This window comes from Ambystoma mexicanum, chromosome 11 (genome assembly GCF_040938575.1).
Source record: "Ambystoma mexicanum isolate Mex_15411 chromosome 11, UKY_AmexF1_1, whole genome shotgun sequence".
In the NCBI taxonomy this organism is placed as follows: domain Eukaryota; kingdom Metazoa; phylum Chordata; class Amphibia; order Caudata; family Ambystomatidae; genus Ambystoma; species Ambystoma mexicanum.
In genome coordinates, this window is record NC_090934.1 from 998,132,877 (window position 1) to 998,158,147 (window position 25,271).

A 25,271-nucleotide genomic window follows, 5' to 3' on the forward strand; every position below is an offset into this window, starting at 1 on the left:
ACACTGTCTCACATTCCTCACCATGTGTGTTTCCTTGAGCCACATTTTGCACAATACAGAAAACCTATACGATTGGATGACAGATGCATGAACAGAATTTGTGAAACTCTGTGTTGCCTTCCATTGCTTACAGGGGGAATCTTGTGGTCCGAACTGTAGAAAAGGGGAGCTCACGTTTAGTGTAATCCAGCAATGTTGCTCACATCCTGCACTTGAACGGACATGGACATGAGGCCGCCTGGCTCCAAGATGGCACACACTTCGGTGTGCAAAGTCGCGGCTCAATCCGCAGTTGAAGTAGGTTCACATTTAGTTGTCCAGCCAGAGGGCCTGATGACAGTATCCACAGCTACGCCTGAGTACTGCTCAAAAGCCCTGTTGCAGTCAGGTGAGGGATGTGGAAGAAAGCCTGATCGTAGGAGGTAGGGGTTAGATGTTAAATAAGGAGAAAGGCGAGAAGGCTGGAAAGCTGGTGGGGGGGAGGAGGGCGGAGACAGAGTGGTGCACAGGTGGAAATCTTAACGGAAGATGAACAGAGAAAGAGATGGAGGGACGTCAAGAGAACAAAATGAGAGGGGGATTTGAGGATCATCAAGAGAAAGATGGGGAGGAGGCAATAGCAACATAAAGAAAGAGTGAGAGGACAGAGCAGGTAGAGGGAAAGACAGAGGAGAGACAATTGCTGATGGAGGAAGGAGAGTTCGAGAGCGGAGGGAAATGAACACCAGGAGAAAGCAGGATAGAAGAGTGCTCATCAAAAACTGCCAAAAGGATGCTCAGAAGCTGGTGGTTCAGAAGACTGGCAAAGAGCCAGAGATAAGTGGTCCATAAACTAGTAGCGGCAAGCTCCAGTAAGATTAAGAGTTGACACCTAAATTGTTACAAGGAGGAGAAAAGAAAATACCCTGGGATCCAGATGTTACTGAATAGTCTGATGACTGACACCTGTCATGTCTCAGGGTCCCAGGGTAGTGGTGCCCATCAGCAAGGTTCAGGAGGGCCAAAGTGACATCCTAACAAATGCTGTCCAGTCACAAAAGATGTGGACCACGAAAGAAGTGCTTGGTAGCCCTGTAACTCTTACCAAGAGACAGAGGAACACACTTGGCACCATAGTCCATAAATAAGTGGAGAGCCCATTGGAAAATCCTACCGCTTGTTGTTTGACCAGGCCGCTGTTTGTTAGTCTGCACTCCTCCCCTAAACTAACCAATGCGATAAAGTAAACTCTCGTCTGTTGATCCCTTAGCTGTTACTGCATCCATAACCGACATAGGGGTCTTGGCTCCACTGTAACAAAGATATATGTTCTACTTCACAGGAAAGCCGCAAATCAAACATGTTGAAGCCATCCCTCATCATTGGCTGCAAGAGGCCATTGAAAAAGGGCCTCTAGCGTAGGAGTCGGGGAGTGCATTACCCGTGCTTTCTTGTGAAAAAGAGAACATTGAAAAAGGCTCACCCAGAAACTGGGACACTTGAAATAATTCCTGAAGTTAGTGTCTTTTAAGATTGTCATGCAGAGCATTTTTCTCCTTTTGCCAGACGGAGATTACCAGCATCTCTAGAGTTGATGGATGCATACTTCTACAAAACCATTCACTGAAAACAGAAAATATCTATGGCTCATAGTCGGCGATCAACATTTTCAAACAACAATACTAACATTAACAACCTATTTTATCCCCATCACCCTCCCTTAGCCCACCTCCCACACATCTGCTACCATGACCGTCCGTCCACTGGGACGTTGTTGCAACTAGTTTAGTCCATAAGATCAGCTTTTTCTGGCGATGCGGATTCTGTGTGATTCTGTGTATCGTGCCTGTGCACATCGGTTGTTCCATTCAACCAGAGAGGTCAGTGAAGCATCAAACCCGATCTTACAATCCGGTTTAGCGATTAAGGTTTTCACCTCCCTCTTCCAACAAAAAGTTCCCCACTTGGTCAAAAAACGTTCCATCTTGTTTACCATCGCGGACAACTTGTCATAGGTAAATATGTCCCACAGTGTTCCTTCTTAGTTGGGGCTGATTAGTCTTTCCATTTCTGAGCTGGCGATACCCTTGCAGCTCTTAGCATAGCTTCAATAAATTTTGGGAACCTGGAGGTTTCAGAATCAGTGGGTGGGGCACCTAACAAAACCTGAAGGGGGCACAAGGCTGTAGTCACACCGGCCAGATCTTTGATCCAACTAAGGACTTCGGTCCAGTATACCTGAACAGTCAGACACTCCCACCACATATGGTTCCAAGTTCCCTGCTGCCCTCACTCCCTTGGGCAGAATGGGGAGGATCGCATGAACATTTTGGACAGCCTCACAGGGAGCAGGTGCCAAGAGTGAAGGATTTAAAAATTGTGCTTCATAAGAGCTAGAGAGGAAGGAGGACTGGGCCTCCCAAATTATGAAAGATACTTTGTGGCGGCACAATTGCAGTCGGTATTGGTGTGGGATCAATCAGAGGGGGAATCCCTTAAGGCATTGGTAGGGACCTTGCAGCCGGATCGTAGGCCGTTGGAGCTCCTATGGCACCCATTAGGTAATACAGGGAAATCGGTACTCTTTGAGGCAGTGAGGGAGACATGGAGGAAGTATGTGGGTGGCAGAGGGGTGAGCGAACGCTATGAGAGTAGCCTCCCAGGGTGTGACGATCAGAAGCTTTGCCAGGCGATCAGGAGGGTGGGGATACAGAGGTTAAGGGAGAAGGGATGTGAAAAGGTGGGGGACCTCTTTGAAGGTGGGAAGCTCCTTACCTGCAAGGAATGGTGGGATAAGTTTGACCTGCCGCAGGTTTTTTTTCTGGCGTATGGGGCTGTGGTTCGTAGGCTGGCAGTTATTCGAAGGAATTCCTGAAGAGCCGGAGCCATGTCCGGTTCTTCGAGTATTACTCGATCAGATGGGGGAGGAGGGGTAGGGCGTGCATCTCGCAGTTTTATAAGGGAGGGGACTGCAGAGGGGGAGCTGAAGGTCAAGGAGCAGTGGGAGGTGGACATGGGGGGCTCTATAACAGATAAAGAATGGGAGCAGGTCTGGGACTTGGTCCGGAAAACATTGAGGAAAGCCCGCTTTCAGCTGGTCCAATTTAGTATTTTGCACAGGGTATATATTACCCCAGTGGCACTCCAGGCAATTAATGGGGATCGGTCAGACAAGTGTCCTAGATGTGATTCGGAATGGCCAGGGAGTGGGAATTTGTTTGATTAAAATTCGGTAATGTGTATGAGGGGGACTGACATCGGGGAGGAGGTAGGGGGGGCAAGTTCGAAGTTTTGGGATTGTTATTACAAAATATCAATAGAGTGTTTAAAAAAAAATTGTGATCCATGGCTGATGTGTATAGGTTGCCAGCAAACGTTAACTTATACATTTTCCCCCAGTTATCGTCCGTTATCTCACCCTCGTCTCCCAGGATTGCCTGAAGTTCTGCCTTCCTCCAGCTCAGCCGTGACCAGTACCCTATAAACTCTAGACAGTGCTCGCTTCCTCGTTTAGGATTCAGAGGATTTTCTCAAGAGGTGCGAGGGCTCGGAAGGCATTACCATGCCACTTGGGGTCAGTCAAAGTACCCTTCAGGTGTAGGTATTCAAGGACATTCATATTATTCGTTCTCAAGGCCTATGATAGGGCCTCATACTCGACAAAGGATTTCCCACTGAACAGTTGGGCTACTCTCTCCAGGCCATTGTCTGACCACTGCTGTGTGTTCCGGAAGCCTTTGTTTCCCAGGTCCAGCGGAGTGCCCCACAACGAGCTCAGGGGCGATGGCCAGGAGGAGAGGTGCGAGATTGCTTTGTTAAATTTCACCAGGCCCCATAGCACTGATAGAGTAGGATGGCGTCTAATATGTGGCGGTATCTTATTGGCATGGGCCCACAGAAGGTCCATCACTTTTTTAGGGTGGGCGAGTATGTCCTCAATGTATGTCCAGTAGGTGCCCATATCGTCCCGTAAATGCTGTAACATAACTCTGAGCTGTGCTGCCTTATGATATATTCTAAAGTCAGGGATGCCGAAGCCCCCAAAATCTCTGGGGAGAGCTAATGTGGCATGTTTAATTCTAGGCCACTCCCCTTTCCATTTAAACTGGTTCACCAGGGCTTGTAATTTCACAAAGAAGGTCTCCGGAAGGGATGAGTGTTGGGACGTAAATAAATATAGGAGTCGGGGAAGAATTTTCATTTTCAATGATGCCATTTGCCCAAACCAGGAGAGGTGCCCACCGCAGGAGGTCCAATCTTATTTTTCCTAGGATGGGAGGGTAGTTAACCTCTACTAATCTTGTCGGGTCTCTAGGGAGGCAAATGCCCAGGTACGGGGAGAACGAGCCCTCATTCCACCTACTGTCTACTTACCTCTGTAACGCTCACCTGACTCCCACGGAGGCGCTGGTCTAGTCTGGGTTGCTGTGGCCTCTTCGAGCGTGATGCGCAGAACTCGGAGCACCGACTGAACAGGACCCTCAAATCTTGCTTGTCTGGCCCGTAGGAATATCCTTCTTATCGTTTGAAAGGATGAACTCTCCATCCTGCTTCTGGTGCAGGGGCGCGTGTTTGTCCAGTTACTTCACTGGTTTTCAGAATGGCGCTGGCAAAATCCACTGACTTTTCCGAGCGGAACGCCGTAAGTATGAAGATTGCAAAAGTTCAAGTGTTGAGCCTCCTTTTCTGTTGCCTTCCTAACCTGTGATCTGTCCTTTATTTCAGGTGCAGAATGAAGGCGATGCGTTGAGGGATTGAATTGCCGATGGTAAACTCAGGTGAGTTAGCGATGGGGGCGATCCCTATTAATGTCTTTATATTCCTCCAGTAATGTCTTTTGTCCTTTCCCCATAGGGGCCGGGGTGCGGTACCTGCCAACGAAGCGGCGCCGACCCGAAATGAGGAATGGTTCACCAACAGAAGACCGGTAAGTGTTATGGCGGAAAATTTGGCTTTCCTCATATGTTCCTTCTGCTCACCTTTTGTCTCTTCTTCTCTCCCCTAGGCGCAGAGATGTGGCGACCGGTGCAGACAGTCGCGGTGGAGCCAGAAGAATTCCCGAGGACAGATGAGTGAAGCGCGGCGCTGCAGCGAGCAACGCTGTGCTTTTAAATGAAAGTATTTTCTCAGGAACGCTAGCGTGAAGGTTCCGGATGCAGGTAAGAAGTTTGATAAAATTCTTGGTTTTCACCTTTCTCTTCTCTTCTTTCCTTACAGGTGTTCCAGGATCGAGGCGGGCGTGGCTGGAGACCAGATGCAGGAGCAGACACGGTGAGCGTTCAGCTGCTTGGATGCAGAACAACGCGAAGCGTGAGCTACTGTCTGGGCGTGGCTTAAATAGCCCCCAAAGTAGTTCCAGGTAAGTATCCTTCCCTGGCCACGCCCGAGTGGCAAAATAGTCCTAATGAAAAAATAGTCCCTTTCAGGTCTCAGGGAGGCCTGAATCTTGCAGCATGGTCTGCATCAGGTAAGTGCACAAAACACCTTCCTTTATGAGCCTGGCGCCTATGGCGCCAGGACTGATGTCCAACATATTAGCCTGGCACCAACGGCGCCAGGACAGAGTCCAAATAGCCCCTATAAGGGGCCGCTGGGCTTTTACCCGAGGGCATGATGCCTGCTCCTGGGGGTGCTGGGTCTGGCCTGGTGCTCCGGGGGTAGGCATCATGACACCTCTGGTCGCCACGTCGTCCGCCCCTATGGGCATCACGCTAGATTTGGGAGGTTCATTTTCAAGCCCGAGAACCTGTCAAAGCACTGTATCTGGTTTAAGAGTTCAGAGAGAGATTCTGATAGATTTGTCAAATAGCAGAGGATATAGTCTACAAACAAGGAGAGCTTGATATTAACGTCCCCTCACTGAATTCCTGTAATCCCTTGGTTCTCCCTAATAGGCGATTGCCAAGGGCTCCATGGCCATGGCATACAGCAGGGGGGAGATAGGGCAGCCCTGCCTTGTCCCTCTAGAGAGATGAAGGGAGGGAGGAGATGTGCTATTCACCACCACTTTTGCAGTGGAACCTTTGTATGAAATTGAAACCCATCACCTAAAGTTCACCCTGAACCCCATCTTCTGCAAGTCTTTACCCATATACTGCCACTCGACTCTATCAAAGGCCTTGTCTGAATCTATGGATATCGGGTGTGCTTCTAGGCCCTTAGGGCTTGCCTCGTGCATTAGGTTTATTGACTTTCTTTTATATTATCTGCTCCCTGCTGACCTGGGATAAATCCCACCTGATCCCCATGAACCAGTGAGGTCATCTGGTGACGGTCTGTTGGCCAACAATTTAGCCATTATTTTGACATGTGTTCAGCAGGGAGATGGGTCTATAAGATTGGCACTGGGCAGGGTCTTTCCCTTCCTTTGGAATCCCTACTATCAGTGCCGCAAGCATAGACTGTGGGAGGGAGCCCGTCTCCATTGCGCTGTTGATCAGTTTGGCCATGAATGGAGCCAGGGTGGAGCAAAATGTTTTATAGAAGGATACCTTAATACCATCTTCACCACGGATGGTACTGCCCCTTCATACCACTAATTATGTCTATCGCTTCCTGGGCGGTAATGAGTTTCCAGGCGTCCTGCCTTTTCCGCTGGGAAACACTGAATTGGGAGAGTGTCTAGAAGCTGGTCTACATCTGACCCGTCCCCATTATATTCTGAGGTGTAAAATATACTCGAAACTCCTCAGCTATCTGGGGGTCCTGAAGGAGCTTTTCACCTCCTATTGGACAGATCGCGTCCACCCTCCTACTCTTTCTATTCTCTCAACATCCATGCCAGTATTTTGTCGGCTTTGTCCCCTCATTCCAAGTATTTTTGTTTTAAAAATTAGTTCTCTGTTTGGCCGACCATGAGGGCTTTCAGCGTAGCTTTGTATTCTTGCAGTTTGGCCCATTTCCCTGGGAACATTTAGGTTTTCAATTCGCCACCCCCAAACCCCCAGCCCCCGCTGAATGGACTCCATTTTCCCCTTGAGGTCCCTCTCCTCGAGCATCCTTTCCCTCTTTCTCCTTGACTTCATTCCCATCAGGACTCCCCTAGTCGTGGCCTTTAATGTCTCCCAGACCCCTGCGGTCCCCATCGCCGCCTTGTAGTTAATTAAAAAAAAAAAATCTCTGATCGTTTCAGTAATACCTGGGCTAGATCTTTGTCCCGTAGCGACTGGTCATTGCATGACCACCTAGTGTTGTGGTGCACCCGGGGGGGGGCACACCAATTCTAACCTTCACCAGGTCATGATCAGACCACAGGATTTTCTCTACGGCTGATTCACCCACACGTTCCAGTAGGGGGGCTTCTACAAGGATGTAACCTATCCTTGAGAAAATGTCATGTACCTTTTGAGTAGTATGTGAATAGAGGGTCCCGACCCTGTTCTCTCGTGTGGGAGTCTGTCACTCCCAACTCCACGTTAACTTTCTGTAAGCGGGCGGACGTCCTCCGTTGTGATTGGGTTGTATGTGTAGGTACCTGCTCTCTTTCTGTCATGGGGTGCATGACCAAGTCACCTTCATAATCAGTGTGCCTTCAGCAAAGGTTTGCATTTTACTCCTAACTGATTCCCAGTACTGGTTCATTTGTGCAGTAGGTCACAAAGCGGTCCCCTGTGCCTTCAGAATGAAATATAGCTTGTGGATACCAGGAGAGCTACAGCTACTTTTTTTTTTTTTTTTTTTTTCTTTTTTTTTTGAGCAGGACGCATGAAATAGCTGCCCTATTGACCTTGTTTTCCGGCTCCCTCCCCTTTTGCCAGTGGGTCTCCTGTAAGAACATAAAATCCATCTTTAACCGGTTGAATTGCCGAACTGTTAAGGACCTCTTATGTGGGGAGTTCAAAGCTCTTACATTTAGCGAACCCATCGCCAGTGTATTCGTTTTGTTAGCCATCGGGGTGGGGGGGGGGGTACCAGTTTTCTCGTGTCTCCCAGATTTGGTGCCCCGGTGTACGCTCCCCCCGGGCCATGATCCCTTTCATCTATCTGACTGCGGTATAACCCCCCCCACCCTCTGGACCTGTTTTTTGGTAGCTTGCATGACTTGAAATTTCCTTCGATAAACAACATAACCCCCAACTTCACCCCCTCACTCCCCCTGGCGTCTGGACTACTTGAAACATTTAACGCATTGCTGGGCCAGGCCAACATTTTCTAAACACCCCCTGCCCCACCCTGCGCCCTCCCCTCTGGTCCTGTATGAAGTGAGAACCCCTATGAATGCCCCCCCCCCCCTCCAGTTAGCCTGGATTTGATAAACCTACGCCATCACCTTCACCGCCCAAGAGGTCACAAACCAATAATGCTTCTCAAAATGTGAGCTGGACGGCACAAAGGGGCAGTGCCCCACCACCAGGGTAGTAGTCAGGGGCCCAGAAACCCCCCCCTGGCCTCTCGCGAGGCCAACTTCGTCTGATCCGCCGTACCAGATCGAGTGTGATCTCCTCTACGTGGAGGCACTGTGCCCTCCCGAAGTGTTAGGTTGTGTTGCCCTCTCAATGAGACATCAAGTCCTCAGCCTTGCCTTACAGGGTGTGGTGGGGATGCCGAGTTTAGTTTCTTAAATTTCCTGTGGCCACGAAGACGGCGTCTGTCCACAAACCCATTAGTCTTCTCGTATTCACTCAGTTCTCCCCCTCGGGGCTCCAATGCGGTCGCTGGGGTGGCATCACCTATGCGGTCCTGCGTCAATCTGTGTATATCATCTTCTGTTACGAGGCTGAATTTGTAACCCTCATACTCGAAGGCAAGGGAAAAGGGGAATCCCCACTGATAACGAACTCCTTTGGCATTGCCACTTTGTTAGGGGCCCGCAGAGCCGCCTCCTTGTCAGGGTGAAGACTGAGAGATCCTGATGCAGTCATTTGTGAGTTCCCCTCTCTATCGGGCCCCTTTTCCTTGCCAATTCCAGAATCTTTGATTTCTCAGAAAAATAATGAAATCTTGCCAGAATTGATTTTAGATCCCTGGAGCTCCCTCCCGCTCTATGGGCTCAGCCGATGGTATGTTCATTGGTGCTTCCTTCATTAAAGAGCTTACTGACCACCGCATTTATAGCTTTTACAATGTCGCTCTGGGTTTCACCTTCGTGCTCCGGGAACCCAAAAAAACCATTGCAGCATTCACGATTTTCAAAATGGTCCATCTTTAGAGCACACTTGTCCTCTCTCCTCTCCAACTCTGAGAGTCTCATGTTGATTTGGGTTTCTAATGGGTCCACGGAAGTTCGGTTGGCTTCTAGGTCTTTTATGCAGTCATCCATACTGTCTACTTTTTTGTCCAACCCATCCAACCTCAAGCCCCTGATTTCTTCAAGGAGTGCCGCCATGCCTTTACTAATTGACTGGGTCTCCTCCGTGTCGGGCGCAGATGTGGTAGGCATGATTGCCTGTGTCAGGGAGGGGCTCTGGTCGTGCCAGAATTGTTCGAGTGAGACTGCCCAGCTCATGGATAATTACAATGAGTCTAAATACCTAGGCTTCAGGATGGAGCATCGAGTCAAGAAAGCCCTGGAGGGGTGGGTGCTGCTGGAGGTCCTCAAGCACCTTTCTGCATCTGTCACAGTTGTGCTACACTAATGTGCCCTTCTTTTGAGCGCCTTACAGTTCCTCTGGGGTGCGGGCAGCCTCCCTTTAAAAGGGCTGGGGCAGAGGGTCGTTGACACTGCCATGTGGGGACAGTGACCCGGATGGGAACTGTCCAGGAGGCCTTGCTAGGTGTGTGGGCTCTGCTTAGCAGAGGCTTATCCCCACAATCTCCAAGGGGGTTCCCTCAGGTAGGCTATGGGCCACTGGCCACAGTGGGGTCTCCGGCCGCCTGCCCTGGTGTCGGGGCAGCATCAGCAGGGGCTCATGTGGGGAGCAACGGGCTCCCTGATTGGCCAGGTGCCCTCGGGACACCGCGCCAGCTCTCGAGTCGTCTTGACTTTATTAGGGGAGGGGGCGCCTCTGGGTGCAGCCGTGCTGGGTGGCTGGATGCCGTTGCAGCGTTTTACTTGGGGAGAGTGGGGCACAAATACTGTGTAGATGTTCCGCCTGTAGCGGTGTACCTGTCTTGCCTGCTTTCCATACCGCTGGTGGATGGGGGTCCTAGCTGCCTCCCGCTGAAGCACTGCTGTCCTGGTGGCGGGCGTCGGTTTCGCTTTCCTGTACCCGGAATTATCGGAAACCCTCAGTTATACATTCCTCACACCCGCTCACCACATTAGGTCCACCGATCTGGACATAATTTCAAGAGCACTGTTTGGGTTGGGCGTCTCTGGGCGAAGTCGTGCAGGGCAGCCTGAGGCAACCAGAGCTCCTCACTTGGGGAGAGCGGGACACTGTTACTGATTAAAGGACGCCGTCCAGGGTGGCGTACCTATCGTCCTCCCTCTCTTCTCGGTGGGTGGGTGGGGGCTCTGGATGCCTCCCACATTGTCGCTTGTGTCCCGTGTGCAGGCCTCCGTTCCGCTTACCCGCTCCTGGAGGCCTCGGTGCCCCTCAGTGTCTCTGACCTCTTCTCTGCTCCCGGGCAGGGAGTGGCAGGGGGTTCTCAGGCGGCCTCCTGCACCACGGGGGAGCCACCAACTTGCTCACTGTTGAAGCGCTGCCTCTGGCCTGTGCTCTCCTCACTCTGCCTCCCGGGACTCTGGGCCAGCTCAGGGTCTCGTGGCATCCCGCAGCCATTTCTATTGGTTGACTCTACGGTCTCCCTGGGCCTAGAGAGACGCAAGGGGCTGCTTCCTCACGCGGGGCTTCATAGAGGAGGCTGCACACGCAATTCAGCCCTTAGATGATACGACCCCTGGTGGCTGTCTCCGGCGATCAACATTTTAATTTCAGTGTGCTGCCCTTTGGTCTCCAATCAGCTCTGCCCATGGTCATAGCGCCTCATGCTGACGGCAGCTTACCTCGGGAGGCAAGACAATCATTGGGGAACCTTCCCATTCTGGACCATGGTTCTGAGTCTTCCAGTAAGGAGAACCAAGTATCCTTGCAATGAAACAATTACACTGTTAACATCACTGGGGTAAACTCTGGCAAATTGCAATTAATGCAGTTGAAGGGAATGCATTTTCTGGGGGCACACTTTAATACAAACGCTGTGCTGGCCGAACCATCTCAAGAGAGAGTAAACTCTGCCCTGGCGTTGACACATTCCCTGGCACAACCTACATTCAGTGGTAGCCCAAAAATGTATGCCTTTTTGTATCAATACTCTGGAAACAAATAAGAGGGTTATGGGAAGATGAGATCCATGTAGAAGACTCCTTCAAGTGGTCTCTACGCTGGTGGAAGGATCACGCCTTTTTTCATGCGAGTGGCCCTGTTTCGAATTCCAGACTTTTACAGAGCTGTTGGTAATGGATGGTTTAGGTCCACAACTCCACAACCATCACGTCTCGGTCCATTGAGAGGCAGCAGCATCCAAGCCTCACATCAACATCGTTGAGCTGTGAGCAATGAGATGGGCATTACATTCCTTCCTCCCCTTGGTCAGAGGGAGAGTGATCCGGTTTCCCAGAACTTTGTTTGTAAGCAACGTGGGACTTGGTCCCCAGCCTATCAAAATAAACTAAAGGAAATGCTCTAACAAAAGGAATCTGTCCCCAACACCTATATATAAATTAACCTCATTAATGAAATACATGGCAATTCAAATGTAACAGTGAAGTTATCCTTGTAGCCTGGGTTATTTCCCATTCCCCAGATTCAAAGCAGGATTTTGACTCAAACGTTCGCATAAACCAATTCCTTTTTGTAACAAGGTTGGGATCATAAAGATCTGGCTCCAAAGGTTCTCCACTTAAACTTTGACCAATAGTTCAATTTGATGAAAAGTCTTTGTCTTTCCACTTATAGCAAAAGTTCAACACAACAACATACTTTTACAATTGTTCTGCATCAACCATAAAGTGTGTCGGGATGATCCCACAACAATTAATGAAACACTTTAGTGACTTAGCCACTACTACTTCACAAAATCTTCTACCACCATGTAGAACTGCAATGATTTCTTTCTGGTTCACTAACCTGCCAGTATTACCACTAAAAGATCCCTATACTGGTATACTCGCCTGCCAGGACAAAAAGCTCCTAACACTACTACAAGTACTTTGTGGTGACGTCTTCTTCAAATAGTTAGGAAAATCTTTAACTTTCAGCAACTTTGACATTCACAACTTCCTTCAGGGAAATATATTGCACATTGATGTTGTTCAATCCACTCTTGATTTTGCTACAGGCAGTGCAGGTTGTGCTCCACTCCCCCTAAATACGTTCTATCAGGAGGGCCCCTCTCCTGCCACTTCTGATTTCCCACTTGCACATCGATAAACGGTTGTCAAACTGTTAACAATGTTCCTTTCTCACACCTGCTTCTGTTTGGCTTCAGCAATGCTTCTTGTTGTTCTGCTTGACTATTGCCTCTTCCATATTCTAACAACAATCTTCCTGCAGCAATGTTCTCTTTTTATTCAGCCAACATGAATTATAAACTCTGTAAATTGTTGTCCCCCCTTTACTTTGGCAATGCTGGTTCTGATTAGCTTGCTTCTGTATTGCCCCTTTTTTGCTTTGGTAAAGATTTTTGTAATTAACTAGCTTTTGGCAATACTGGCTACGATTTAGCTTGCTTTTGTATTGCACCTTCTTTGCTTTGGCGAAAATGTTGACTTTTATAACAATTGTTGTAACCTTTCTCTACTTGCCTCTTTGCAAAGTTCGTATTTCGCTAACATACCTTTCACTGGTAAACTCGCCGGGTTTGTTACATTCGTCTTTGCGAACCGCTGACACTGCTCCCTCTGCTTCTTCTTCTGCCTATGTCTACCCAGCAGGCTCCTTCTAGGTTGCTGTGGCCTGTGTCGAACATGAAAGGCGCTTCCTTTGCTTCTTGTGTCTGCCAGTGGTCGCCAACCACTGGGTCACTGCACGCAAACAGGAGAACCTTTCTCTCCCAAATGAAAGCTTGCTGCAATGCCGCTTCCCGCTGCGCATCCACTGCAATTTAGGTTATAAACCTAGGAGACTGTCTCAGGACCGTCATCTGCTTCACCAACTGTCTCCTCTCCCATTTCTGCTTCTGCTGCAACTGCAGCAGGTGGTCTCTGTAACCCCACCCTCTTGTTCTAATGGCCTGCACCTGAGGGGGCCTTATATACTCAAAAGTACTGCTCAGATGTGGTTCATTAGAACCACTAGACTGCATCTTGCATTTTGGTGCCTCTAAGTCCCTATTTCTCGTTCCAGTACTTAGGGCATTGTGGGACTTGAAGTCCCTGATGTGGGTTTTTGTTGCTTTCTTCCAAAGGAAACACTTAAATATTATTGGATTTACTCTGTTCATTTAATGAACTGTTAGGGAGAGGTTTTGGAGGATTACGTGTTTGTTTCATATTAAAGGGATAATTATATCTGTGAGAAGTCAAGGTATTAATGTCTTGCTTCCCAACTACATAATTTCTCTGGTATTCACAAGTCTTTTCTACCCTCAATGGGGATAGCTCTGTGAAAGGAAGTCGGACTCTGACAACAAGCCATCAAATATTCTGGCACCATATAAATCTCCCTCTCTGAAGAAGACAAATACTGCGTCCCTCCTAACGTAATCCTCTTGTTCCCTTGGCGTCCTTCTCCTCCCCAGGTGATCCACCAAGCTAACGTCACTCCCATGGTTAGTATCCGGTAGTGGCTGCCTTCCCCTGGCCACCTAGAAGGAGACTTTAGGCAGGGTTTTTATGAGTCATCACTCATGCTATTATGCACCGAGAATTTTCAACCTGACAACAGAGAATGTTTAAGCATGTGAACCAGTGCTATAGTACTACAATTTCAGGCAAGTAACTAATTCATCTTTTGTCATGCGCACACACACATCCTCATGTTGTCCTTTTGATGCTTGAATCTTCTTATGGGTATTTTGTTGATGCATGCAGGGATTCCTGTGCATATTGTTTGTGCTCACGACCCAATACTGTAGGTTCTCTGTGTTTTGAAAATGGTTTTAATGCTGCAATATCCTCTTATTTATGTGGGCATATCACAATCACAGTTAAAAAAAAGAAACAAATGATTTTGCATGTTACCATAATAGTTTTGATGTTGGGTATTTTTATGGTTGCATTTAACAGCTGATGATATCTCCTCTGAGCCATCTCGACTCTGGACGGTGACACAGGAGATTTGTAGGCTGGTGGATACCATTCCCCTGGAGGAACTGCTGCGCCTGTCATGTGGAAGAACCCTTCTGGAGCAGAGGCAGCTCAGGTGTGTTTGTCGTTGGCCAGGCTAGCCGTATCTGCCATTCTCTGAGAACCACAATTCACAGTAGGCAGTTTATGTAAATATCACAACTTTCTTGGTGTTACTGCATAGTCCCTTTAAAAATGTCTTATGCATTGTGCAATTGACCAATACTTGTTCCCCTTTTTTCGCTTTCCTCAATAGGCCTTTTGCCATCAGGGCCTTCTAAACTCCCAAATTGGCATACAAGGGTTTTAGTGCAGCTGTTTGCCCTTAAGTGCCGCTCAACCTTCACCTCATTTTTTTTGCGCATAATTTCATGGAAATTCAATGAATGTACTTTTATGTGTGGAACTTTTTTGCGAAAGTCCTGTACCTAATTACAGAAACTCTATATTAATTTGCAAACATAAGAACAAATGAAAAGTTCCTCTCTCTACCACAATCTCTTGCTTAATATCTCGCTCCCTTCCTCCTCCACATCACCCTCTCCTTCCATGGGGCAAAGCAGTTGAGCATGAGACTGTACAGTTGAAATTTGAGTAGATCACACATGTCGTCCTATTGAGTCAAATCAGTAATTCTGGTCCACCTGTTCTCTGCAAATCTGCAGTTAAAGTATCTTCTAAACTGACTGCACCGTCCCTCTGCGGGCAAAGACACCTTTTACATCATGGAATTTCTCCAGATTCATATTGTTGTGTTATTCTAGACCTGTGCATCCTTTGACATTTAGAAAAAGTCACATATTTTGATTCTCGCGACATATTTGAACTTTTAGGGGTCTCTAGCATTTTATGCAACGGCAGGTACTGCTGATCTTTGAAATGTATTCAGTGCTAGTAACTAAAAGCATAAAACTGCCCACTGCTCCCCCTTAGTTAGCAAAGGAATCTGTGAATGGCCTTATTGTTTTCCCCTCAAACAAACACTGACGTATTTAACAGCCTGTAATGTTGTAGGCTCAGCCTTTATGAGTTACTGGCATGAGTAATTAACAGGACATATGAATTGTAAAGTGTTAGTAGCAAAAAGCAGAAATTGCAAGAGAAACTAGTAAGTAATCTTTTAATTGATATGTAGCTGCTTCCTATGGTTATAAATAACCTTTTATCATAGGATTTCTGGACAGGTATAGCGTTTGACTAAAATCCTATATTCTTGGGTCCCAGGGTATTCCCTAAAGTGCATAATTAGTAGACAAAGGGCACACACTCTTTGCACTTAAGTTCTTTGTCTACATTGTTTTTTATTTTTACCTTTTAGTTCTTTGTCTTGCTCTTGTACTGTAGGACGACACAGCACTGCTTAGAGTGTCTGGTGAGCTACTCACTGATAGCTGCTTCCAAAATACTTGTAGATAGCAAGTTTACTGTGCAAGACCAATGGTCTTTAATATACCATACCGAAACTGACGGTTCCCTTCGTGCTTTCCACAATCTTGAATTTTTCTGCGCCATAAATTATGGTCTGAATTTCTTTTTGCCACTTTCATACTGACATGTGTTTTTACTATGTAAGGTTTTTTTGTTGGTTGCTGATTAAGATGGATTTTCAGAACCAGCCCTGGGGAGGGTTATGAGAAGGCAACCTATTTTCGTGAACTGGGTAAAAGCCAAATTCAATCAAGGTAGTGTCACTGAGTAATAACGCTTAGTCTTCCGTTGATATGGAGGCAGTTAAGTGTTTTAATGAGTCACACGCAGAGCACTCCAATAAAACTAGTTTTACTAGTTAGTAAAAATACAACATTTATTGGGTCTTAAAAGACTCTAAGCATATAAAATCCCAGGTAAGTAGTATTACTAAATCAGAACTATAAACATGCATACATCCACAGTTAATCTCGCTAGCGATCACCCGCAGTTTACTTTTAAAGCCGTTAGAAATGATTCAGTAATTGAACAAAGAAACTGTAGATTCTAAAGTAAGTGAGGAAAAAGTGCAATACCAATGATAAGTAATGAAAAGCAGTGTAAATGCAGTGCAAACAAATTGACCTGCCTTCTACAAAATAAAGCCCACATCACTTAGTCATTCCCTGCTAAAACGAGAAGACCTAGTGCCACCAAGAGCCACATGTCTCAGGTAAGTACCCGTAAAATGATATGGTGGGAGGGGGGGGGGAACAAGTAAGCAAGCTCTCGCCCTTTCTCCTATTCAAGTTGAAACTACCCCTAGGGTTCCTCGGTTTGTAGGGCCTACATACTTCAGTTGTTGGTTCTGATGCCGGGAGTCATGGGGCTGCAAGTGCAGCAGTAATTTTTGGGTTTGTGTTTGGGTCTGACTGGGCTGCAGTACTGCGCTCTGGGTGGTTCTGAAATCCGTACAGCTGGACAACCCAGACATTTTGAGACAAAGCCCACTGAAAGTCCCACAAACGCAAAAGCCCCCCAGCACTCGACTGAAGCTGGCAGCGGCGAAGACTGCACAGATCTGAGGGAAGCAGGCGACTCACATGGCAAGAAAAAAGAAGCTGCTCTAGAAAAAAACGTAAGTCGTGCTGTAGAACAGCAACTTCGCAAGGACAGATCTTGTGCCACAAGATGGCGACTTGCAAAGTCTCAACGGGGGAGCAGTGCACCGCAGATGACCTGGTCCGCCCACAGGATGGTGTCCAGACGCTTCAGAAAGCTTCTTTGGCCAGGATCTTCATGCAGGATTTCAGACCGGTTGGTCCTACCAGCCCGTGGGTTGATCCACAAATGAGGGTATTCAGGATATTATTCCAGAGACAGGGTTTCACTGGGACTGGAATAATGCCTGATGTCTCCAATGACCATCCTAGGGCCTTCAGCAAGGCTGCAACTCTTGGGGACCTTGATTCCAAATGACAGTGTCAGTAATGGTTGTAGGGCTCCTCCTTTTATCCAAAATCGAGCCTGGGTTGCCCCAGTTCACCGGTGGTATGGATCTGCACAATCCAAACTGGCAAACGCTGCCGTATCATGGACTGGCTCTTGCCACGCTTTGGCTGAGCAATAGACATACCCCTGGCCGAAGTGTGAAATAGATGGTCCCAGCCACCACATCCACCCAGCTGCTCACACCATCACTTTGCCTGGGAAACGTAAGGTTTTGCCTGGGAAAGAGCTTACCATATGTGGTTATTCCTAACCTGAGAGTGCAAAGGTCAAAATGGCCAAAGGACAGGGTGAAAAGCATGTGGCACTGAAATTTTGAGTATAGGGTGCCAGAAATGGCATCATGCAGTAACCTGCAAAAGGGTAAACAGAAAAACGAGAATCTTTGTAGAAAAATATCTTCTGCCACCAGCACATCTAGGACACATTACAAAAGTAGCAGAAATGTTACTAAAAGAAAAAGGAAAACGTATACCAACTATGTCCCTGCATCACTTCACTGTAAGGTGGTGTGTGCTGCATAAAAACAAGGAATCTTGCAAAGGGAGAAAGGGTCCCCTGCAGTGGTAGCTGTTGGAACAGACCATTATCCCCAAAAGAGATGAACTGAGCAAGGGGAGTAAAGCAAAAAGGCTTTGATTGCCCCAGAAGCCAGGACAAGGCTCAAATCATAGCACAAAGGGTGGGAGTGGGAGGAGGGGGTATTCCATTGATGTCAGTGGAGGGAAACCTGTAAAAAGAAAATCTTTCCTAACTGCAATGTTTTCCAAGTGTCACGTGTTCTGGTCAAGGGATAAACAGACGACTCAAGACCATTTAAGAATTCATGGACACTCCTATTTAGTCATACATATTTGGGAATTAGATTTTGACTGAGCCCACTGGATTGGATTAGGGTTAACACAAACAACCCTCTGGTTCTCCATAGGACTTTAGTTCTCAGTCTTTCCATCTTTCTCCCTGGTGCAGGGTCAACTTTCTGCCATGTAACAATCTGAACTAATGTCAGAACTACAAATCCAACCCAAAGGGAAGCCAAACCTTTGTAAAGGTAAATAGCAATGCAAAGCCATCGGCTTCAACTTCAGGAGGGAAGGAGTGCTGACTGTTCAGTTCAGTTAGTTCACACAGATAACCAGAGAAAAAACACTCCACACAGGTAAACTGTAAGCATCTAGACTTTAATAAAGCACATCAAAATAAGTACTTCAGGTACACATAATGGAACCAGTGTATGTATATAAAAAAATCGCATGGGTCAGTCGAGACTCCAGGGGTGGTCTGCCTACATAGGGTGCTAGGGCGACGCCTTCCCTTTTTTAATAGGACCCAATGGGTCCCATTCCCTGTAGGCTAACTAAAAAAAGATATTCTTTTTGCATTTCGTAACGCAAATAGTCTTTGCGTTTTCAAATATCTGAACATGTTTAGATTCTTCGCAAACGCAAGGCATGGTGGTGACCTATTTCCTATTGTGTTCAATAGCGAAGCACGTGGGCCAGGGCAGGAGCGTGCTGCGCTGTCTTGTGCGCAGCTCTATGAAACGTTGCAGCATTTATTTCCCCACATGGGTGCTGGAAATCCAGTCCTTACAGGGAAACAAACGCATCTTCACCACTCTCCCTTAGCCGGGGTAATTGTACTGACCCCACCCTAGTGAAGAAAGAAGGGGTGAAGGCTACAGACGCCGGGCCTGCTGATAGGTCTGTGCCTTCATGGAGTCCCAAGCCTGTGGAGAAGATATCACTGCGGCTGCCTGAAGGTAAGTGAAATATTGTGACTGAGAGCACGTGCATTTATAATGTGAGCGCTTATGCACTCAAAATATATATTCACACACCATTGTGTATGTGTGAGCGTGTGCGTATGAATGTTCGAGTTAAATAGGATGATCTTAGTAAATTTGAAAATTCCACACGCTTTGGATAATTGAGTGAACATAAGCAGTCATCTCTCTCTCTCTCTCTCTCTCTCTCTCTCTCTCTCTCTCTCTCTCTCTCTCTCTCTCTCTCTCTCTCTCTCTCTCTCTCTCTCTCTCTCTCTCTCTCACACGCACACGCGCACACTGGGGGAAGCCAGTGTAGAATACTCACGTTGTCTTTGCCCATCATTCCAGTAATATACATTCAAATAGATTGTGTCCTCCCAGGTAGTCCTTCTCTTTGATATTTCCAATATCCAGCTTTGCTGCTTTGGAAAAATAAATTTCAGAAGGGGGTGCTGTGTGTCAGTGCCAGTCAAGTCGCTGTCCCTCGGAGGTCTCCGTCTCGCCGTCACCGCGGGTATATGTAGCACATGCAGTGCCTATTGGCCTCAGTTCAGTTTTTTCGTGCTTACAGCTTCGGATGCGGTACGCCTCTTTTCTGACAGGATTATCTTCGAATTTTCTTCAAAATTTCTTTACAAATATCAGGTTTTGATGGGAAATAGCTTTGTCTTCGGCATCGTCCACTCATCGATCCGGCTTTAAAAAATGCTGTGACTGCGGTGCAAATATGTCTGTGGTGAACCCTCACAGGATCTGCCTGTGGTGACTGGGGTCGACTCATCTGTCTTCAGAGCGCGACGACTGCCTATGATGGCCAAAGCCCTGAGAGAGTGTAGAGGGAAGCTTGCGGCAGGTTAGGCCCAAAAATCCCCCTCAACTCCATCAAAACAAAAGACCTCAGACGAGTGGAGGACAGTTTCTCCTCATTGAAAAAGGTCCAAATGTTCCCGGAGTGGTTCACACCATTTGTCGACTTCGAGACACAGAAACAAAAGGTGCCATAGATCGCCATCTTCCTCATCTTCTAGTTCACCAGAATTCGTTGTTTGCCCCACTAAATCTAGTTCACCGGCCCAGTTGGAGGAGATTAGGCTCTGAATGTTAAGGGTTTTCGCGAATGCGGCCTTGCCCCCCTCGACTACACCTAAAGGCGATGTGCCTGTTGAAAGAGCTCGGAAGCACAAGAGCTGTCCGTTCTCGGACCCGGCGACCAAGTCTCCTTGAGAGCGATCCCATTCCTCGAGTCCAGAGAAAGTCCCCTCAAGGACTAAACCATTGATGCCGAAGGACTTGATTAAGGCAGGACCAAAAAGTGTGCCATCGGCGCCGATACCTGGAGAAGCCATCGATGCCTCGAGTGTTGACCTCCTTGACGCCACATATGTTGAAGTCAACGATGCTAACGTCGAAGCCATTGACGCAACTGTCGAAGCCATTGACGCAACTGTCGAAGCCATTGAAGCAACCATCAAAGCCATTGACGCAACTTTCTAAGCCATCGTCGTCCACGTCTTCAATTTTGACATTTTCATCTCTTTTGACAACAAATATAATGTCAACTTCGGTTGAAAATACTTTTCTGATGCTTGTTAATCTGCTTAGAATCACATGCTGTGCACATGGTCTGACATCCAGTGTTAACCACGGAGTATTGGACCGAAAGGGGACGTCGGCATAGGCGTGTCTGAAAAACTATCCCTATCGTGACGTGTGTAGTAGCCAAAATCCCTCACGCGCCGAGGTCCCTCAGATTGTTTTTTTCCGCCCGGATAACTGGTCGCCCTATAGCAGAGCTCTTCATGAGACATTGTTTATCTTACCGAATTGTCGGTTTAATCCCCGTTAAGTCACTTCACCCATCAAGAACATCTTCGACGAAGACTACGGGGGAATCATCTACGGCCGTGGGTTCTGGTGCCTAAGATCCGGCGTTCGGACTTCCACGTGGTCGGGCCTTCTGGCCGGCCTACACAGTAGGGAGAGTGGGCTCGGGGTTTGCCATACTGTAATGTCTTTCCTCTTTTCCACTGCTTTCCTTTTTGGTCTGGTCACCCTTCCCTTCTGCTATGGAAAGGACTCCATTTAGATTCTGCCCTGTGTGTAGGGTCGGATATCCGTAGAAAGACGAGCACATGTCGTGTAACGCTTGTCTCCCCCTAGAGCATGACGAAAAGCGGTGTTCGGCGTGTAAACTCCTTAAACCTAACACCCTTAAGGAGCGCCGGTTGAAGCGGTGGGCCGCGTACGGAATGTCACGCGTGGAGCCTCCCTCTCCTGCCGCGACACCAGCCGAAAGTGACGGGGGTACATCGGATGACCAAACATCCAATGCGGACGTTATAGACCTTGAGGCAGACTATTCTAGAGCCGCCACGCCCATCCCTGACCCTTCCAGGCTCGACTCTGGTCTTGCTACAGGGACCACACCCGGTGACAGGGGCGTACAATCGCACCACACAAAGCACACAACCCAAGCGCCATCCTATGGGCCAATCCGCCGAAAAGTTTTCCACAGATTTGGAAGACGATCCCGAAGACTCTTACGAAGAAAGCCAGGTATCCCTCTCAAGGGCGGAGAACTCGGTTCCTACTCAGCTAGGTCCATTTGGGTCATCCAAGTGGACCACTGAGCAATTCGAGGGGTGTATGGATCGACTGGAGCAGTTTTTCAGGGCTTCTGATCAACTTCCGCTAAAAAAAGCTCGGGTAGACCCTAACCCTCAAACACAAGATGCCCAACACCTAGATGTCCAACACCAAGTTGACTATCAAGAAGATGTCCAGATGGACACGTATAGAGACATCTATACAGAAGAAGAGGAGGCTTCTTTTCTGGACAACTATGGGGAAGATCAAGGGGTAAAGGACAACTGGGACATCATCCAGCAGGACGATCACAATTCTGATATCGTTTGCCTCGACTCTCCCCCATCCACCCCGATTCGACAAGCTTCCCCGGTGGATGATGAAATGGCTTTCAACAACATGTTGAAAAAAGCAGCGGAATTCTTTAAAATTGCCACGCTTGAAGCCTTGCCCGAACAAGATTTTCGCAGAGGACATTATTAATGAAAAGCCTCCGGCAAGCCAGTCTATCCCTCTCTTGAGCTCTGTAAAGAGACGGCTGGCCCCTTCCTTACTCACACCCGCTCATACTAGGGCGGTGAACCCAAGGGTCGAAAAACATTTCCGGCCCCCCACCTACCGACCCTCTTTATATCAAAGGACACGCTATCCCAGACTCGCTGGTGGTGACCAACACTCGCAAGAGAGCAGGGGTTCCCCTTGCCACGGGAGAGTCACCCCCGGACAAGGAGTCCAAAAGGTTGTATGCCTTAGGCAAACGGGTTACGTCGGCGGCGGCCTATACCGTCCGGATTGCCAATAACACAACGTTACTGGCAAGCTACGTCGACGCCCAATGGAAACTACTCCAGGAAGGTCTTCAGGAGGTTCTGGAACCAACCAGAGCCAAGCTTCTCACCATTGTCTCGGAGGGCAAACTTGCCAATCAGAATGTTGTAAAGAATACCCTGGACACCGCAGAGACAGCAGGCAGGTCTCTCGCACAGGGTACTCTCCTAAAGAGTCACGCGTTGCTGCGCACGTCGGGCTTCAGGCCTGAGACCCAGGCATCCATTATCAACGAATCCATCGAAGAGGCCAACCTCTTCGGGAAGGCGGTAGACGATGCGTTGGAGACAGCCAAGAAGGAGCACGAGACTATTAAGTCGCTGCACCAAATTTCCCAAAAACCCTCTTCACGGAGGGGCAATAATTCTCGGCGGTCCTTTAGAGGACAAGCCCGTGCCGCTCAAAACAATTTCGGCACGGGCAACTTCAACTCAAGTCAACCTGCTGCAAACCCCACTTACTACCCCCAGAGGGGTCAGAAGCGCAGAAAGAATAGGGGCAGAGGCTCCAATTCCAGAGGAGCGTCAACTTCGGGCCAGAAATGACCACCAACTCCAGGTCCCCTCCCATGTCTCCCCGGTCGGGGGGCGATTAACATCTTTCCTCAAGGCATGGGAGGGGATAACTTCAGACCAGTGGGTCTTAAAGACGGTCGCCCGCGGTTACTGCGTGGAATTCGCCCGACCTTCACAGTTCAGACCGCCGAAACATCAACGCCTTGCACCGGAACATCTGCAGATCCTGATCCAAGAGGTGGAAGCACTGCTGGGAAAGGACGCCATAGAAGCCGTCCCGATTCTTCAGGTAAACGAGGGCATCTATTCAGTGCACTTCCTTGTACCCAAAAAGGATCTCACCATGCGTCCTGTTCTAAACCTGCGCCCAGCGAAGCAAGTCATAAAGCCCCAGAAGTTTAGCATGGTAACACTGAAAGAGGTGATCCCATTGCTAAAACATGGGGACTTCATGACAACATTGGATATGAAAGATGCATACTTTCATATTTCAATGCTGCCAGCGCACAGAAAATTCCTAAGGTTCGTGATTCAGGACAAACACTACCAGTTCAAGGTACTCCCCTTCGGCATAGCCTCGGCGCCAAGTGTGTTTACCAAGGTCCTGGCAGTGGCAGCGGCACACCTGCGCAGACTTTCAGTTCCAGTTTACCCTTACCTCGACGATTGGCTCATCACGGGGGACTCGTTCGTTTGTTTTTCAAACACCCAAAAAACAGTAGACCTACTGTTCAGCCTGGGATTTTCTATCAACGAAAAGAAATCCAGCTTAGTCCCCAGCCAAGTAAAACAGTTCCTGGGGGCTCTAATTCGTACAGAAGACAGTCTAGTCTTCCCTTCCAGCGAGAGGGTTCAGAACATGCTCTCTGAGGTTCCTCAGTATGTAGCCAGTCGAGAGGTGACGGTGCGCAAAGCTATGCGTTTGCTAGGGATGATGGCGTCATGCATATACTTGGTTCCCCATGCGCGGCTGCGCATGTGTCCCATGCAAGTGGCTCAACAGCCAGTGGTGTCAGGCCAGCGGACAATGGGAAGATCTGTTAGTTGTCTCGCCAGCCCTCGTTCTCTCTCTGCAGTGGTGGTCGAGGGAGAACTTCTTGAAGGGGAAAACCTTCAACCCCCCTGCAGTGGAAGCCACTCTCACGACAGACGCATCTCACAGGGTGGGGGGGCTCAACTGCTTCAACAGACAGCGCACGGAGTGTGGTCCCCTCCGGTAGCATACAACCATATAAACTTACTGGAGCTACTAGCAGTGTTCAAAGCATTGAAAGCCTTTCAGGAGCAACTGCAAGGGAAGACAGTGCTGGTCCTAACCGACAGCACAACAGCAATGTATTACCTGAACAAACAGGGGGGCACTCACTCTCCAGGGCTATCCAAGCTGTCCCAAAACATCTGGATATGGGCTCTCAAACACAAGATGTTCCTGATATCCCAACATGTTCCAGGGGAACGCAATCTGCTGGCAGACATACTCAGCAGAGATTTTCCTCTGCCAGAAGAGTACGAATGGCGACTACACGAAGACATTGTATCCAACGTCTTTGCAGAATGGGGGTTTCCAGAGATCGACCTGTTCGCTACTCAGGCGAACGCCCAATGCCAAGATTGCGCGTCCAGGTACCCCCAGAACCGATCCAAGGGGAACGGTCTCTGGATAACTTGGATGGGGAAATTTGTCTACACTCCCATCCCCCCCGCCCCGCCCGGCTCCCCTTCTGAACAAGATAGTATACAAGATGCACCAGGAACCAGTCACCATGATTCTGGTGGCTCCCATGTGGGCCCGCCAACCTTGGTTCGCGCACCTGATGGAAATGTCCCTCTCCCCACCAGGCAAGCTGCCCTGCCCGTACAACATGTTGTCTCAGGACAGGGGGGAGACTCTGCACCCATGCCCACAAACTCTGAATTTAGCAGCCTGGCTCCTGAGGTCTTAGAGTTTGGACATCTGCAAGTCCCTCAAAGATGCATGGACATACTGAGGGAGGCAAGAAAGCCTAACGCGCGTTATTGCTATGCCAGCAAATGGAAACGTTTTGTCATCTGGTGCAGTTCCAAAGGCGTCAATCCCACCGATTGCTCGCCTTAACACATTGTGTTATTATCTAACCCATCTGTTGGACTCTGGGTTAGTCTTCAATTCCTTAAAGGTTCACCTAGCGGCGTTGTCAGCCTACACCACGTCACAGCAGAAGGTGTCGTGGTGGAAAATACTTGTGATTAAAGCCTTTATGGAAGGGGTTAAAAGAATTTATCCCCCCATCACTCACCCAGCCCCTGGGTGGGATCTAAATGTGGTTTTAACTAGGCTCATGGGACCCCCTTTTGAGCCTATGCATAAAGCTAGTCTGAAAGACCTGACCTACAAGACAGCCTTTCTGGTAGCTATCACGTCTAGCAGAAGAGTTAGCGAACTACAGGCCCTCTCGGTTTTGGACCCCTTTGTTACAGTCCACAAAGATAAGGTAGTTCTGCGCACACATCCCAGATTTGCGCCGAAATT

General features: G+C 48.4%; 1 protein-coding gene across 3 annotated transcripts in view; it reads left to right on the forward strand.

Annotated features, from left to right (window-relative positions):
- BLM (BLM RecQ like helicase) overlaps positions 1-25,271 on the forward strand; it is an 865,782-nt gene that overhangs the window by 134,518 nt on the left and 705,993 nt on the right. For all 3 annotated transcript variants that reach the window (XM_069624186.1, XM_069624184.1, XM_069624185.1), the window contains exon 6: positions 14,090-14,225. In XM_069624186.1, coding sequence (XP_069480287.1) covers positions 14,090-14,225 — 136 coding nt within the window. The remainder of the gene's footprint in view (positions 1-14,089; positions 14,226-25,271) is intronic.